General features: G+C 62.8%; 1 protein-coding gene across 1 annotated transcript in view; it reads left to right on the top strand.

Annotated features, from left to right (window-relative positions):
• Positions 1 to 2,206: 2,206 nt before the first annotated feature.
• LPCAT1 (lysophosphatidylcholine acyltransferase 1) overlaps positions 2,207 to 14,103 on the top strand; it is a gene marked incomplete at its 5' end in the record, with an annotated part of 38,723 nt that continues 26,826 nt past the window's right edge. Inside the window, one exon of the mRNA XM_082652509.1 lies at positions 2,207 to 2,341. Coding sequence (XP_082508635.1) covers positions 2,207 to 2,341 — 135 coding nt within the window. The remainder of the gene's footprint in view (positions 2,342 to 14,103) is intronic.

Here is a 14,103-nt window from a genome sequence, read left to right as displayed (position 1 = left end):
GGGCTCCCCATCCCATCCCAGCCCGTCCTGTCCCTTCCCCTGATCCGGGATCCTTCAGGACTGAGATGGGGCCACAGTGGTGGTTTCAACCTCCCCTGTAGGGCTGGCTTTTTGCCTCCTGCCCCCAGCCCTTCCCCAAAGAGACAGTCCTGGATCCGAACCCCTCCCCTCCCCAGGCCTCCACTTCCCTCCTACTCCTCTGTCACCCAACTTTCCCCACGGCCCAGTGCAGGCTGGTCTCCACCGCTGGCTACTGCCACTGAGTGGCCATCCCAGTTCTATCCTGGTCGGTCCTCCTGGCGGGGGCGACTCCAGAGCATCACCCCTGGCTCCCCAGCCCTGCTCTCCTGGCTGTCTTCCGCCCTCCTCGGCCACTCGGGGCCCACCAGGCTTCTGCTCGTTGTCAATGAGTGGAGCATGCCTCCCTCACCCCTTTCCCCTCACACTGCCCAGCCCCCCGCACCATCCCACCAGCTCTCCCAGCCGTCAGATCACCTGAGCACTGAACGTCCAGGAGGTCAGCAGAGGGCCAATGGCCTAGAGGCAGAGGAGACGGAGCCCACCTGTGTCCACCAGCAAACGAGGCCCATCATGACCCCCGGTGCTTTCGTGTGGTCACAGCATGGTGGCGACGGCAGGCACTGCTCCAGTTGCCTTTTACAGATGTGACAACCGAGGTTCTGAGGAGTGTTCACTCGCCCGGGTCGAGCATGAGGCTTTGAAGAAGTTTGGACCCAGCCCTGCACTTTCCCTTCTGTATTAACAATGCACGCAGGATGCCGGCGACTTCAGGGGGGACCACTGGCCTCCCTTTTGGCCCTCCTTGCCCCAACGTCTCTCTCTCTCCATCAAAACACAGAAGGGTCCTCAGCATGGCAAGGCTTCACCACGGCATCCGTGAGGGTATTGGCTGTGTTATCAGAGGGCAGATCACTCCCTGACGTGCTGCCCAGGAGAACGCAGATGCCCCAGGAGCCCAGGGCTTTGGAGAAGGTCAGCCAGGCAGCCCCAGAACGATGTGGGAAGAACTGGGGCTCCTCTCCAAGGTTTCGGGAGTCCTTCCTCACCCGCCACCCACTGCCTTCTCCTGCTCTCCGTCACGTGCCTGTCGGGCCACAGGAGAGATCTGCGGAAACGTGGCTGTTCTTGATACTAAAGGTTTGCGGTGACTTTCTGAAATTTATAGACTTTGAACAGGGAGTTATTCTGCATTTGCCCTAGTTAGTACTGTGCCACAAGTTAGGGATCCCCTGTGTACCCCCTTCACCCAAAAGAGTAATCCCAAGAACTAGAGTCCTCAGGGAATGAGAAAGATTCATCACCCCCTTCTCAAACCACTGGGTCCCTGGACCCTGTGGTCTGAGTGGACCCCGTGCATCTGGGATGAGGCCTGCCCTCAGGGGCTCCTGGTGCAGCCCACAGCCAGGGCTGGCAGGACCACGGGGCAGCGCAGCGTAGCCCATCTGGGGAGGACAGGTGAGGAGGAAGAAAAGCCAAGGGAGCTGGGTCTGGGACGGGGACCCAGTGGAACCTCTCACACGTGCGCCTGGCCAGGCGCTGCTCAACAGCGCCCCTCGGGATTTGGGCAGCTGGGGCTGCCTCCCTTGGGGACTGCTCTGGGGCTCTGCACCCACAGCCCGGGGTAGCGCGTGCCCGCCCCATCTCCACGTCGCTGCACTCCTTCCGCTCCACAGGCCGCGCCCCGGCTCGGCGCCCTGAGCGGCGGAAGGGGGCAACGTGGCGGGCCGCGCCGCGCTGCGGACTCGATCTCCCCTTCTCCGGGACCAGGCCCGCCTCGTGAGTCCCTGTGGTCAGGCCACCGCGAGAGGCTCTCCGCCAGGGCCTCGGCGCCCCTCGGGACCCGCGCCCAGCGGCTCCGGCTGGCACACCCGGGAGCAGCGCGCGCAGCCCCGGCCCGTCCGCGCGCGCTGGGGCGGTCTCTCCGGGCCCGCGGGGGGCGGGGCGAACAAGCACGCCCCTCCCCGGTCCGCCCCGCCCACCCCGCCGGCGCCCCCCGCCCGCCCCGCCCCGCCCACGTCATGCAGCCTCCCCTCCCGCGCCTGCGCGGCCGCGCGCCTGGCCCGCTCCAGACGCCGCGCATCCTCTGCCCGCGCCCGGCGCCCCGCGCCCAGCTCAGCGCCCGGCTCCGCGACCCGCTCCTCGCCCGGCCCGGCGCCCCGCTCCCCTCGCCGCGGGCGGCGCGGCCATGAGGCTGCGGGGACGCGATCCCCGAGCCGCCCCCGCCTCCAGCGCGGGGGCCGGCGACGCGCGGCGGCTGGCGCCCCCGGGGCGGAACCCTTTCGTGCACGAGCTACGACTCAGCGCCCTGCAGAAGGCCCAGGTGGGTGTCCGTCGTGTGCCCAGCCCGCCCCGGGCCCGGGGCCGCGCCGAGGGTCGGGGATGCGCGGCCGGAGGGGGCTGGGAAGGGGACCTTGGGCGCGGCCCAGCCCCGCGGCGCCCCGGGGCCCGCGATCGCCACACTTCCCTGCGACCCGCAGCCTGCATCCCCCGCCGTCCTCACCCCATCCCCGGTTCCCGTCACCCTGGTTCCCACCGCCAGTGCCCTGAACCTGGCTCCGCATCCCCTTTCCCCAGGTCCCCGCTCCCGGCTCCATCCCCCTCTCCTTGATCCCTGGACCCCGCAGCCCTTTGCCCTGGCCTCTGCACCCCAATGTCGTACCCGCACCCCGGTCGGTCGGCGCCGCGCGCTCTCCTGGTCCCGGCGTCCACTGCCGCCGCGTGCAGGCCCCGCGCGGTACCGGAGCGGCTCCCCCTGGATGTGACTTCGTCACTTGATGCGCTTCGTGTGGGGGGACCTCTTTGGTCACTTGAGTCAGTGCCGGCGGCAGTGGGGTGCGGGCTGTGGGCTCCCTGGAGCTGCCGGCAGGACGGTTCTGCGTCTGCGGGTTTCCACGTTGTTTCTGGGGGACTCCCTTGGGGGTTAGTCTGCGGCCAGAGTCGGTCGCGGCCAGCCTGGTGCAGCCTGGGGTACAGCGCGCAGGCAGCCTGCTTCTGGCTCGTTTTATCTGCGGGGTGGTCTGGTCCTGGCTGAGGGATGGCGGCTGCAGGAGGCAGGGCGGCCCCTACACTTGTCCCCTGCCTTCACGTGGCTCCCGACCTGGAGGGGTACTTCTCTGACCTGCTGGGATCTCTGAGCTGACCGTGAGCTGTGTCCGCATTTCTGGAGGATTGCTCACAGGAGGGCCTTTCTTTGACTCCAAAACTATGCATAGAAGCACGGAAGTTTCAGGTCTTCAGGGGTTGTCTAGCCGGTGGGGCGTACACCTCCAGCAACACTTTCTGTGGGAAGATCGGAGTTTTTTAAATGTGTAAAGTAACTCATCTGAAATCATATTAAAGTGAAAAGTTCTTGAAGTCAGTCTAAAACTATCATTTCCCCAGATGCCTGCCTCTTCTCTAACAGCCCCCTTGGTGGGTCCGATGGTTGCCAGTGGGGAGCAGAAACGGGCAGAAGACTGGTGGGGGGCGGAGAACGGAGAGTGGCAGCCCCCCTGGAGACATGAAAGGACAGGGCCGTCCCACCCCGCCCGCCATGTGGTCCCCGGTGCCTCCCCCCTCGTCCTCATTGGCTCACACGCCTCCTTGTCTCCCCCAGGTGGGGCTCACAGTGGCTTCCTCTGAGCTCCTGAGTGAGCCCCCGTCACTGTCACACCCCCGCCCCCTGCTTCCAGGGTCTTCCTCCCGCTGCTTAGAGCCCTCGGGAGGGGGCTCCCTGGGATGGAGCCCTGAAGCCTTCGGGCGGTTTCCGGCGCCCCCCAGGCCTGTCACCCTTGCTCCTGCTGCTGCAGAGCTGGCCCCTTTCCGCTCCTAAACCCTCTCTCCCGGCCCCTCTGCTCCTCCCTCAGGTCTGGGGTGAACTGTCTCCACCAGCAGGAAGCCCCCTGCGCCCTGGAGGGCCTCCTCCGTGTCCCTGTCACACTGGCAGCCCCCGTTGCTGCGGGCGCACGGGGCGGGGGGTCAGGTCTGTCCTGCCCGAGACCGTGCTCACTGCCCCAGGGGATGGAGGAGCCGCACGCAGAGCCAGCTGGCTGTTGAGGGAATGAACGGGCGAAGGGACAGATGTCAGAGCAGAGTCTGAAACCCTGACCCCCTTCAGGTGGGGGCCACAGGGTTGGGAATTGGAGGATCCCAGCTGTGGGCTGTTGTCTCAGCATCTGGATGAGTTCAGAAGAAGAATAGGTGTGTGGGAAAAAAAGAACAGGTGGGTGGCATGTTTTCACCTGCCTCCAAGGGAGGGATACTTTGTTTGTACCTTGTTGCAGTGTTTCAGAGGCCGGGTCAGAATAATCTTGGTGTATTTGTAACAAAGCCCTGTTTCTGCCCAGGGGTCTGAGGCCCCAGGTGTAGTCTGTACTCTCCAATTTCCAAGTCCAGCTCTGCAGAGGCATTTCGCTTTTTACCAGCAATGTTCTGCAAAACTCTCCCCCTTTACCATACTTTGTTACGGTAAAGTTTGAGCAGAGTGGACTTGGCCTATGCAAGCAAAGAAAGCCCACCTCCCGAAGTCAGTACATAAACGGATCCTGCAGTGTCCGAAAGAGCCGGGGGCCGCTCAGAGCTCACCTGAATTCTGAGTTGAGACAGAACAGTAAGCGTGCCTATATTTACCTGCTGGCCTTTGCTGTAGGGGAGGGGCTGCTGCGTGCCTGGGGATTAATGCCCAGTTGGCCCATCTGTCATTTAACTGCAGCTTTAGTGAGGAGCTTAAGCATCTCTTTGGACAGAAAACAACATGTTAAGACCTGAAAGACCATGAAGAGTGGAATATCACATCATCACCCTGTGATTCGGAGTCAGGCGGTGGGTCAGTGTCACCGGGTGTTTGTGTACTTCCCGCTGGAAGCCGCGGGTGTGAGCACATCCCCTCCAGCTCTGGTGCTTCCCCATTTCTGAACCCCCTGAACCAGTGTCACCGAGAGTTTACTTCCTGGAGAGCAGCCTGGTTTCCCAAACACCTTGGAACTGAGCCCTCGGAGGGAGAGGCCCTGCGTGCACCTCTCCCCCGGTCCAGTCCTCAGAGAGGATCACAGGAGGGTGACTCCAGGGACAGACCTGTTGGGCAGCCTGCGTGGAGTCTAGTCACCCAGAAGCGGGTGATCTTTTTCTCCAAGTTCTGATCCAAATGCCCGAGTCTGGGGCTCGGTCTGGATGCCGAGCTAGGGGCAGCCGCTCTGGGGCAGGGAGCCCGCGCCCCGCACACGCCCCAGCCACTCAAGGGAAGGCCCCACATGTACACACACCAGGCCCACCTGCACGCCCTCGTGACCCGCAAGTCTGCGTGCTCCACGCAGGAGACTCCACAGTGAGCAGCTCTTCATCCAGCCCCTCCCACAGCCCCAGCGCTGTGCCTGGTGGCGGGGTCGGGGGGACGGATGAATGGGGAGGTGGCCCGGCCTAAAGCCGGTGCTCTTGAGGGGCTGGCGATAATAGAAACTGGGAACAGGAGACGGAGGCCCTCCAGGAGAGCATGTGTCCTGTGGAAGGGGCAGGCTGTGTCCCTGGGGATCTCAGAGTCCCCTTCTGAGGACTACTGAGGACCCGGCAGCACGGCCCTGGAAGGCAGGCGGGTGGAGGGTCGGGGGCCGTGTCCTCATGTCCAGGTGAGGAAGCCGAGGCCCAGGTCCTGTGCTGTCCCTGGACGCCGGGCAGCGCGGGCTGGCTCAGGGCAGATGTCTGACCCGCCGCTTCTCTTACAGCTCGCCGGGAGCCTCCTGTAATCGGCTCCTAATTTTCTGGAAGGATGCACGTGTGAAACTCCGTGGTGGTTAACGTTGAGGAATGAGACGGGGGATTCAAGGGTGTGGGTTCGACTTCTCATTCGTTGCGTTCTTCTGCCCTGAAGTGGGACACACACACACACACGCACGTGCACACAGTTTCCTCTTACACTCGCTTTAATTCCTTAGTGCTGAGCAAAGCACAGTCTTATTTCTCATTTTCACAAAGCAGGATTTTGTCCCTGAGAGTGGGCCCGGCCCGCGCCGGCCCCCCAGGCCCGGGGACCGTCTGAGGAGGTGACCTTGGGCTCCTGTACCCAGCGAGTCTCAGCACGGCCTCCAGGAGCCTCTGTCACGAAGCCGGGCCCTGCCCACCTGCCCCCGGGCTGTCACCACACAGCCAGGACAAAGGCCACCATCCCCGGCGGGCGGGGCCCAGCCCACTTCTCACGGGATCGCTGCAGGTTAGCGCTGGTGTTTCCGTGTCCCGTGAACCTTTAGTCTTGCTGTGAGTTACTCTGAAATGAGCGCAGAGGAAAGCGTGTGTTTGGGAATACCTTGTGGGAATGCGGTAGCGGGTTTGTCCTCAAGCCCAAGTCGCCGCTCGGCCGTCAGTGCGAGGTTTGCGGTAATTTGCCCATTCACACGTTCCTTGGTGTTTTGACCACGTTCCAGCCTTGTGGGCCGGGCTGGAACCGTGGCTGAACACCCTTCGTCACTGCGCACACGGCTGCCGGCCTCCGGGCCCCCCTTGGGCCCAGCATCCTCGGTGGCGCTCCGCAGGGGTCCTGGATGGGGGCCGAGCCGAGGCGCCTGGGACTGCAGCCTGTGTACCCCTGACTCGTGTTTCCATGTTAGACCCAGAGGAGTGAGTTATTTTCCCTAAAAAGTTAGTTGCCACCTAAGAGCTCTTTACACTACAGCGTTCACGCTTTTAGCCTTTCAGCCCCTGGAGCTGGGCCTCACCTTGCAGGGTCGAGCTCGGGGTCCTGAGGTCCGGCTGGGGAGGTCGGGCCACCCGGCGGGCCCTGCTGCTCCTTGCCACCCGAGGAGCCCGGGAGCACAGAGCGACCTCAGTGCCCGAGACAGCGGGGATGCCGCTGGGCTGGACCAGGCACTGAACGCCCGCCCAAGGCGGGGGTCTGTTTGCTAGCCCTGGAGGGGTAACAGCTGTCCCACGTACAGAGCGAGCGACAGAACCTTCTTTCGGTAGCAGTAGATATTTCTGACGAAGAGGGCAGAGCCAGTGGCCGCTTTTGTTTGTGGGCCTCATAATCTGCACATCCTCACTGGGTCTCTGCAGCTGGAGCCCTGGTCCCCCACCCTGGCTCCCTTCCTGCGGCTGGTTGCTGGCCTGCGACCACCCGGCACGAAGGGGCTGATGTGGGATGTGGAGCCCCTCCTCCCTCCCCCCAGAGTAGCCGGGGCCACTCTGCTTCCAGCCTCCCCGCAGTGCAGTGGTCTCTCCCGCAGTGCAGTGGCCTCCGCGCAGTGAAGTGGTCTCCCCGCAGTGCAGTGGTCTCCCGCAGTGCAGTGGTCTCCCCGCAGTGCTGTGGTCTCCCGCAGTGCAGTGGTCTCTCCCACAGTGCAGTGGTCTCCTGCAGTGCAGCGGTCTCCCGCAGTGCAGTGGTCTCCCGGCTGCCTGCCCTGGCCCCGCCCTCTCCTTCCATCACTGCCTCACCTGTACCTGGTCCTCAGGAGCTGTCCGACCGGTCACCTCCCCGCTTCCCCAGGCTGCTCAGAGGAGTGACTGCCTGGCTGGGGGACGGGCTGCCCCAGGCTCCTCCCGCCTCCTGCTACCCTGAGCAGCCCCAGGGCCCAGTGCCGGGCCCAGCCCAGCCCATGACGATGGAACTGGCGGGCCAGGGGCTACCTGCAACCAGGGCGGGGGGGTGGGCAGAGCTGGGGTGTTCTGGGGGGCTGCCTGCTGCTGGGGAGGTACAGAACGTACCCGTGGGCCGTCCCAGAGCTGGGATTAGAGCCAGGATGTGGTTGGGAGGAACCCCTTGCAGTTGGGGGTAGGGCCAGGATGTTCCCTGGGGCTCCCCACAGCCGCGGGCCTGGAGGCAGAATTTTGGTGAGGGGCCTCCAGCCGTCGGGCTGGGGTTGAGCTGGGATGTCCTGGGGGTGCTCTCGGTACCTGAGGGTGGGGTGAGTAGGAGGTGCCCAGCTGGGGGGCTGCCTGCAGCTGGGAGCCCCAGCGGGCCCGAGGCTGCTGGAGAGGCTCCCACAGCAGGGGGACCAGGACACTCTGGCCAGGGCCCCGCCACTTGCTGCAGGTATTTGCTGAACAGGTGGAAGCAGCGGGAAATGCTGCAGGTCTGGAATTGCGAGATTCTCTTCTTCAAACCCTGCAGTAAGGGCCCTGGAGATGAGAGATTTCCTTGAGCCACAAGCCAGGGTGGGTCTGACGTCTGGGCGGCTCTGGGCTGAGTGAGCAGGGGCCAGCGAGGAGCCTCTCAGGCCCGTTCTGTGCGGTGGGCGGGGGGGGGGGGGTCCTTTGTCATCGGGGTTCTCACAGCTTCCTCCATCCCTGCCTTGGGGACCACCCCAGGCCCCCCTTCCCGTGTGTCCTGCCCCTGTTGGCCACCCACCAGGCGTGGTAGGATGCTCCTGGCTTCAGACAGTGCAAACATGAGAAGGGGTGCAGGTAGGAGCCGGCCGCGAGAGCCCCGAGGGCAGGACCGCCGTGTCCTGCGACACAGCCAGGGGTTCATAGCCACCTGCGGTGAGCCAGCCAGTCGGCAGACGTTACCTCTGAGCCCTGGCACTCACTCGGGTGGCACCCTTCGGCCCAGTGTGTTGTTTGTGGACACAGAGGTGCCCCGCCTCAGCTGCCCCCCTCCCCGCTCCCGTGTGTCTCAGCCCCTCGGGGAGACATTCTCGAGGACCAGGCTGCTGGTGGTGCTGGTGGGGTGGGCCCTGCACCCCGGGGCCTGAGCCTCGGCACCTTTGTGTGGGACTTGCAGCCCCCTGGGTCCGCTTCTGCCAGTGGGGAGCTCGGAGCCTTGGAAGCTCCCTTTCTGCAGACACAGAATTACCGGGTGTCCTAACCCCACAGGAGAGATGCCTGGGGAAGGAGGTCAGGTGTCGCCGAGTTCCTGAACCAGCACTTGCTTTGGGATCTGAGCCTCGTGCTGGTGGAGCGTCCGGCCCAGAAGGCTTACACCTTCCAGCCTTTCTGCTGCTGCCCATCCGTCCTTCCCACAGAAGGGCTCCAGCCTGGGGTTTGCTTTACTGTGAATTTCACAGCTGGAGACCGCAGATCGCAATCACGGGGACCCCGGGACAGAGCTCTGGTCTCCAGCAGAGCGGTCCTGAAAACCCGGAGGAGATGAGATTTGGTACAAAACTTGGGTGCGTCGGAGGAGGAATGAGGAGGGCCAGGGAGGGTGCGGGCAAGACCCAGAGGCCAGCCCGGCAGGCGCCGGCGGCCAGAAGCAGGGGCGGGGCACCGGTTGTGGGCGCCCCCCACGTGTCCGCCCTGCCCCTCCAGGCCCAGCCTCCCCTCCCACACGTGGGAGGCTCTCCCCCTGCACTTCCTTCCGGCCTTGCTCAAATCCCACCAGTTATTATCCTAGGGGCCTTTCTCAACAGCCCTGGAGACCCAGAGTCCACGTGGCAGGCGGCTCCCGGTGTCCCAAGCGTCCACTGCCCTGGCCTCCCAGGTGGGCTCCTCTGCCATCTGCTGGAATGTACTGAGGCCTCCAGCCTGGCCTGAGTGCCCTGCCCGGCCTCCTTCAGGCCCCCGGGGCTGCGATCTCTGCTGCACTGCCCCCGAGGCCCCCGAACTGCCCCTCCGTGCTGACCGCTGACCCTGGGGCTGCCTTCCCACCTCCTTTGCCTGTGGACCATGGGCCCCACCACCCCCGGCATGCCCCGGCCCCGTGAAAGGCCAGTGTGAGTGCCGCGGCCAGACGCAGGCCGAGCCCGGCAGGATCAGCTGATGCGAAGACTTCGACCCGCCCCCTGGAGCCCTCGGACCCTGGCTGGGAGGAGGAAGGGCCAGTGTGTGGTTCTCCTTGCCGCCTGGGCTGCAGGGCGTCACGCTTAGGGTCCCCTCCGACCAAGTGGGTCTGGTCGCTCAAAGAGCTGCACAGGTGTTCACTGCGGCCTCACAAGATCACGCTGTCAGCTGTGGTTGAAAACGGTGAATATGGTCATCTAGGAAAATCGCTCTGCGTCGGACCGCGGGACAGATTTGTAAACCCGGTGAATTACCGAAAGACACTCATTTTGCAGGAGGTTCCGGATGAGGCAACACGCGCTAACACTTGAGTTGAAAGCTCTTGAATAGAGACCACTGGGATGGTGCGGAAGTTGGGCCTGCTTGAGAGTTTGAAAGAAAAAAATAGCTCTTTAGAAAAGCTATATTTAATTTTAGATTTGAGTGGGAGAGCTAGGAAGAAATAGCTTCTATACACAGTAAGCATGGGCTCTGGAAGGAGAGTTTTCCCGAGTGGAGGCACAGGTTATCCTAATAGACACACAGGTAGATGGAGGACCTCAGAGGTCAGCCAGTGGAGGCCTGAGGTCAAGAAGACAGTCACACCTTAGCAAGAAAAAGACAGATGAGTCCAGTGTGAATTTGGGCACAGGATTCATGCAAGTGGGCAAACCCCCAAAAGAAGCCCAGGTACCCAGTAAACATAAAGTGCTGCATAAGCACAGGACAGGACCTGGGCCCCTGGGCCCCCCTCGCTGGTGACCCCTCGGAGCTCTGGCCACACCTAGTGTTTCACCTGCTGGTAAAGAGAAGCCTCTTCTGGAGAGCAGCTGTGTGTGACAAGGTCCAGGGAACAGCCACGTTTCAGAACGCCAGCCTTTTCTGTTTCGCTAACTATTCGAATTAGTTGGGAAAAGGACTGCGTGTCTCCTGTTTGAAGGCGGTGTATGATTTGGGCCGGAAGGCATTTTATGTTAAGGAAGGTGTTTTGCTGATGGGGGTGAGAGGGGGGGATGCGCTTCCGGGTCGATTTGCTCGCTTTGCATCTCAGGCATCGGGTCCGGAGCTGGTACTTCTCCTTCCCAGCTGTGACCTCCAAGGGCCTGTGGCTTCACTGTGCCGGCTTGTAAGACTCCGTGGCAATAACTGTGCCTTTTCTAAGAAACATAAATAAAGTTAGATGTGTCTTTTTCTCCCTCGCCGCTGCATCCAGCAGGTGGAGGGTTCCCTCAAGGTTCTGCCGGCTTCCTGCCCGAGCGAGGCTGGGGGGTGGCCACCGGCTGCCCAGGGCATCACGTGTCACCTTGGCAGTTTTAGCATCTTCTGTCTACTCTAAAGTGGGATTCTCAAAAACAGCTGGCTTTATAGTTTGTTTGTTTGTTTTAATGCATGTAAGTAACAGCAAAGAAAAGATTGATTCCCTAGGTGAGGCCTTCCTGTGTTTCTCCCACGTGCCTTGGAGATCTTTCTGCAGAATCTGCGAGGCTCATTTCTTACTTGCTCCACGTGGAAGAGCTTGGAGGTGACCAGGGCCAGGCTCCCAGGAGAGCACAAGACCAGCCCCAGACGCACTGCTCCCTCCCCTTCCGCCCCAGCTGTGCTTGTCTGCAGGGGTGAGCTCTGTGCCCCACCGGGACTGCAGCTGACCTGTCTCGGGAGGCTCCTCCGGGTCAGGTCCAGGGCGCCTGTCTGACTCCCTCACTCCTCACCCTCTGGCCCTCGTCTGTGGCCGAGGGGTGAGAGGGTGCTGGACCTGGCCCTGCAGCTTGGGGAAGGACCCCCTGGGCAGGGAGGTGCAGGGAGATGGAGGAAGGAGGCCAGTGTGTCCAGCAGCGCCCGTGAGGGAGCCTGGGGTCAAAGGGTTACTCTGCAGCCGTGCAGAACTCTGAGCCCCGATCTGTTTTGGAGGCGGAGCCAGTAGGAGTTGGTAAGAAAGAGAGGTGGCGAGTGTGACTCCCAAGTGTGTGTCCAGGAACAGGCGGGTGGGCGGGGCCAGCTTGGGTGTCCCTTTGGGGGTTGTTGCCAGCTCTCCCGGGACGTCAGTGTAGGGGCCTCGTCCGCATCAGGCCAGGGTCCGAGAATGTGAGGGTGCTCACGGGAGGGAGGGGGTCCCAGGCCTGGGCTCCCCCCGCCCCCTCCGCCGCCAGGGCAGCCCCTTCTGGTCCAGGCTGCTCCTTGAAACTTGGCTTTGCTCCCACCGGCGGCTGACCTTGGGAAGCCGCCCCGCCTCCTGGCCCGGCCTCAGTTTCCCCGCCCGTCTGAGCCCATGCACTGTGGGTGCGTTCTTTCTCTGGGGGGTGGCCTGCACCCTGCCTTCCCTGGAAGGATGATCGCTGACGCCCCTTCTGGCGGCCTGCCTGCGTCCCGCACGGGGTGCCCACACTGTTCGGGAGGGTGAACTGAGTTGCGGGGAGTTGACGGTCGTGTTCCTGGCGCTGCTTCCTTGCACGCTGTGAGCTGGTGAGCCGTCCCCGTGGCTCGCTGCGCCCGTGCCGGGTTCTCTGGCTGGGAGCCGTGTGGGCTCTCCTGGCCTCTGGCGCTTCCTGTGACCACCAGTCAGCCCAGCGCCTGCGTCCTGGGCTCCCATCCTCGTCGGTTTGGGGAGACCCACAGGGCAGGGCACCTTTTGTCCTTCACACCTGGGATCTGGGCACCCTGGATGCTGGCTGCGTGCGCCCCAGGCCCCTGTGCTGGCAGTGCCTGTAGCACCCCCGTTAAGCCAGGCTTCACCTACCCCTCAACGCCACCACCGTGAGTGACTGGCCTATTTTCTGTGTGCTCACCGAGGTCCGCCATCCTTGAAAACACTTCATTCCAGGTTGTGAAGTCATCTAATTGGCTTGCACAGGTCTGTCCCGTCTTGTTTCGTGCCTTTTTTACCGACTGTCGCCCTGGGATGTGTCCGCTGTGTCCCGTGTAATTCATCGCTCCTCCCCTGGCTGGCCCCTGGTGTCTGTCACAGGGGTGACCTTCAGCACACCTGTCCCCCGGTGGCGCCCTGGGTGGCATCCAGCTCCACGGCTACCAGCAGCACGCCCATGGGAGCAGCCCCTGGGGAGCGGGGCCCGCCAGCTGGCCCGGTGTCCACACACAGCTCCCCACCCCTGACCCCGAGTTCTCAACTACAGCAGAGGCTCCAGCACCGTCCTCACGGCCTGGGGACCAACTCTGAGCTGTGGTTATTCCCAGAAACTCAGGAGCACGTGGACTCCAGCAGAACCAGTGGGCCCTGGGCTCTGCACTCAGTGGCCTTGTGGGCAGTGGCGCAGAGCTCTTGGCCACATGACGTCAGGAGCCAACACGTCTGATGGTCCACATCTGTTCTCTCAGTTCATGGATCTTACCCACTGCCCGAGGATGGTTTGTGGTGACTGTGGTAAATCGAGCACCCAGCGCACGAGGGCAAAGTCTATTCCTTTTTCTCTTTTCTTAAGTCCTGCTAGGATTTTTTTTAAATTTATTTTATTTATAGATTTTTGGCTGTGTTGGGTCTTCGTTGCTGCGTGCAGGCTTTCTCTAGCTGCGGCGAGCCGGGGCTACTCTTCGTTGTGGCGCGCGGGCTTCTCATTGCGGTGGCTTCTCTTGTTGTGGAGCATGGTCTCTAGGTGCTCAGGCTTCAGTAGTTGTGGCACATGGGCTCAGTAGTTGTGGCACATGGGCTCAGTAGTTGTGGCGCACGGGCTTAGTCGCTCCGTGGCATGTGGGATCTTCCCGGACCAGGGCTCAAACCCGTGTCCCCTGCATCGGCAGGCGGATTCTTAACCACTGCGCCCCCAGGGAAATCCCCTTTCTATTTCTATCAGCATGATTTTCAGGAACTTTCTGAGAAGAGAGATGATGGCTGAGGATGTGGGCTCAGCGCCGGGTTTGTGTGGCCAGCTGGCTGTGTGCGTGCTGGCTTATTACATTTCCTTTCATCATAGGAGGGGGTGCATTTCCCTCCAGCCTCCTGGTGAATGCGGTTCCTTTGGAATGGCGGGATTTCTTCCCGGGATGGAAGCACTGGCATCGGAAGGCGGCTTTGGAGAGTCTTCCTGGGCCTGCCGGTCAGCATGCTGACGGCCCCGACGTGCTGGCACCCGGCATCTGGAGCGTCTGCTCTGCCTGTAACGCGGCCGCTGTGTTCTCCAAGCTGCTGACACCGATTCCCTAGTGCTGTCCTGCGCGCGTGTCGCGTCAGGGTCTCGCACGGCTGACCGGGGTCCCTCAGCAGGCGTGTGCTCGAGGGCACAGGCATCGCAGCCCCCTGGGGCCTGTCCTCCCTGGGCGAGGGCCTGGGTCTCTCTAGGGAGCTTGTCTCTTAAGTAACGCATTATGTTTCCTCGTTGGTTGTGAAACATAAGGCACTTGGACCGACTTGCACGTGGGTGATGCCAACGGCCTTGGTGGCCTTGGCAGGGAGGAGGGGTGATTGCCGGG

The sequence above is a fragment of the Grampus griseus genome, assembly GCF_964374135.1.
Source record: "Grampus griseus genome assembly, chromosome: 3".
Taxonomy (NCBI): domain Eukaryota; kingdom Metazoa; phylum Chordata; class Mammalia; order Artiodactyla; family Delphinidae; genus Grampus; species Grampus griseus.
Note: the sequence above shows the minus strand (reverse complement) of the source record. Positions and strands in the feature narration are given on the sequence as shown.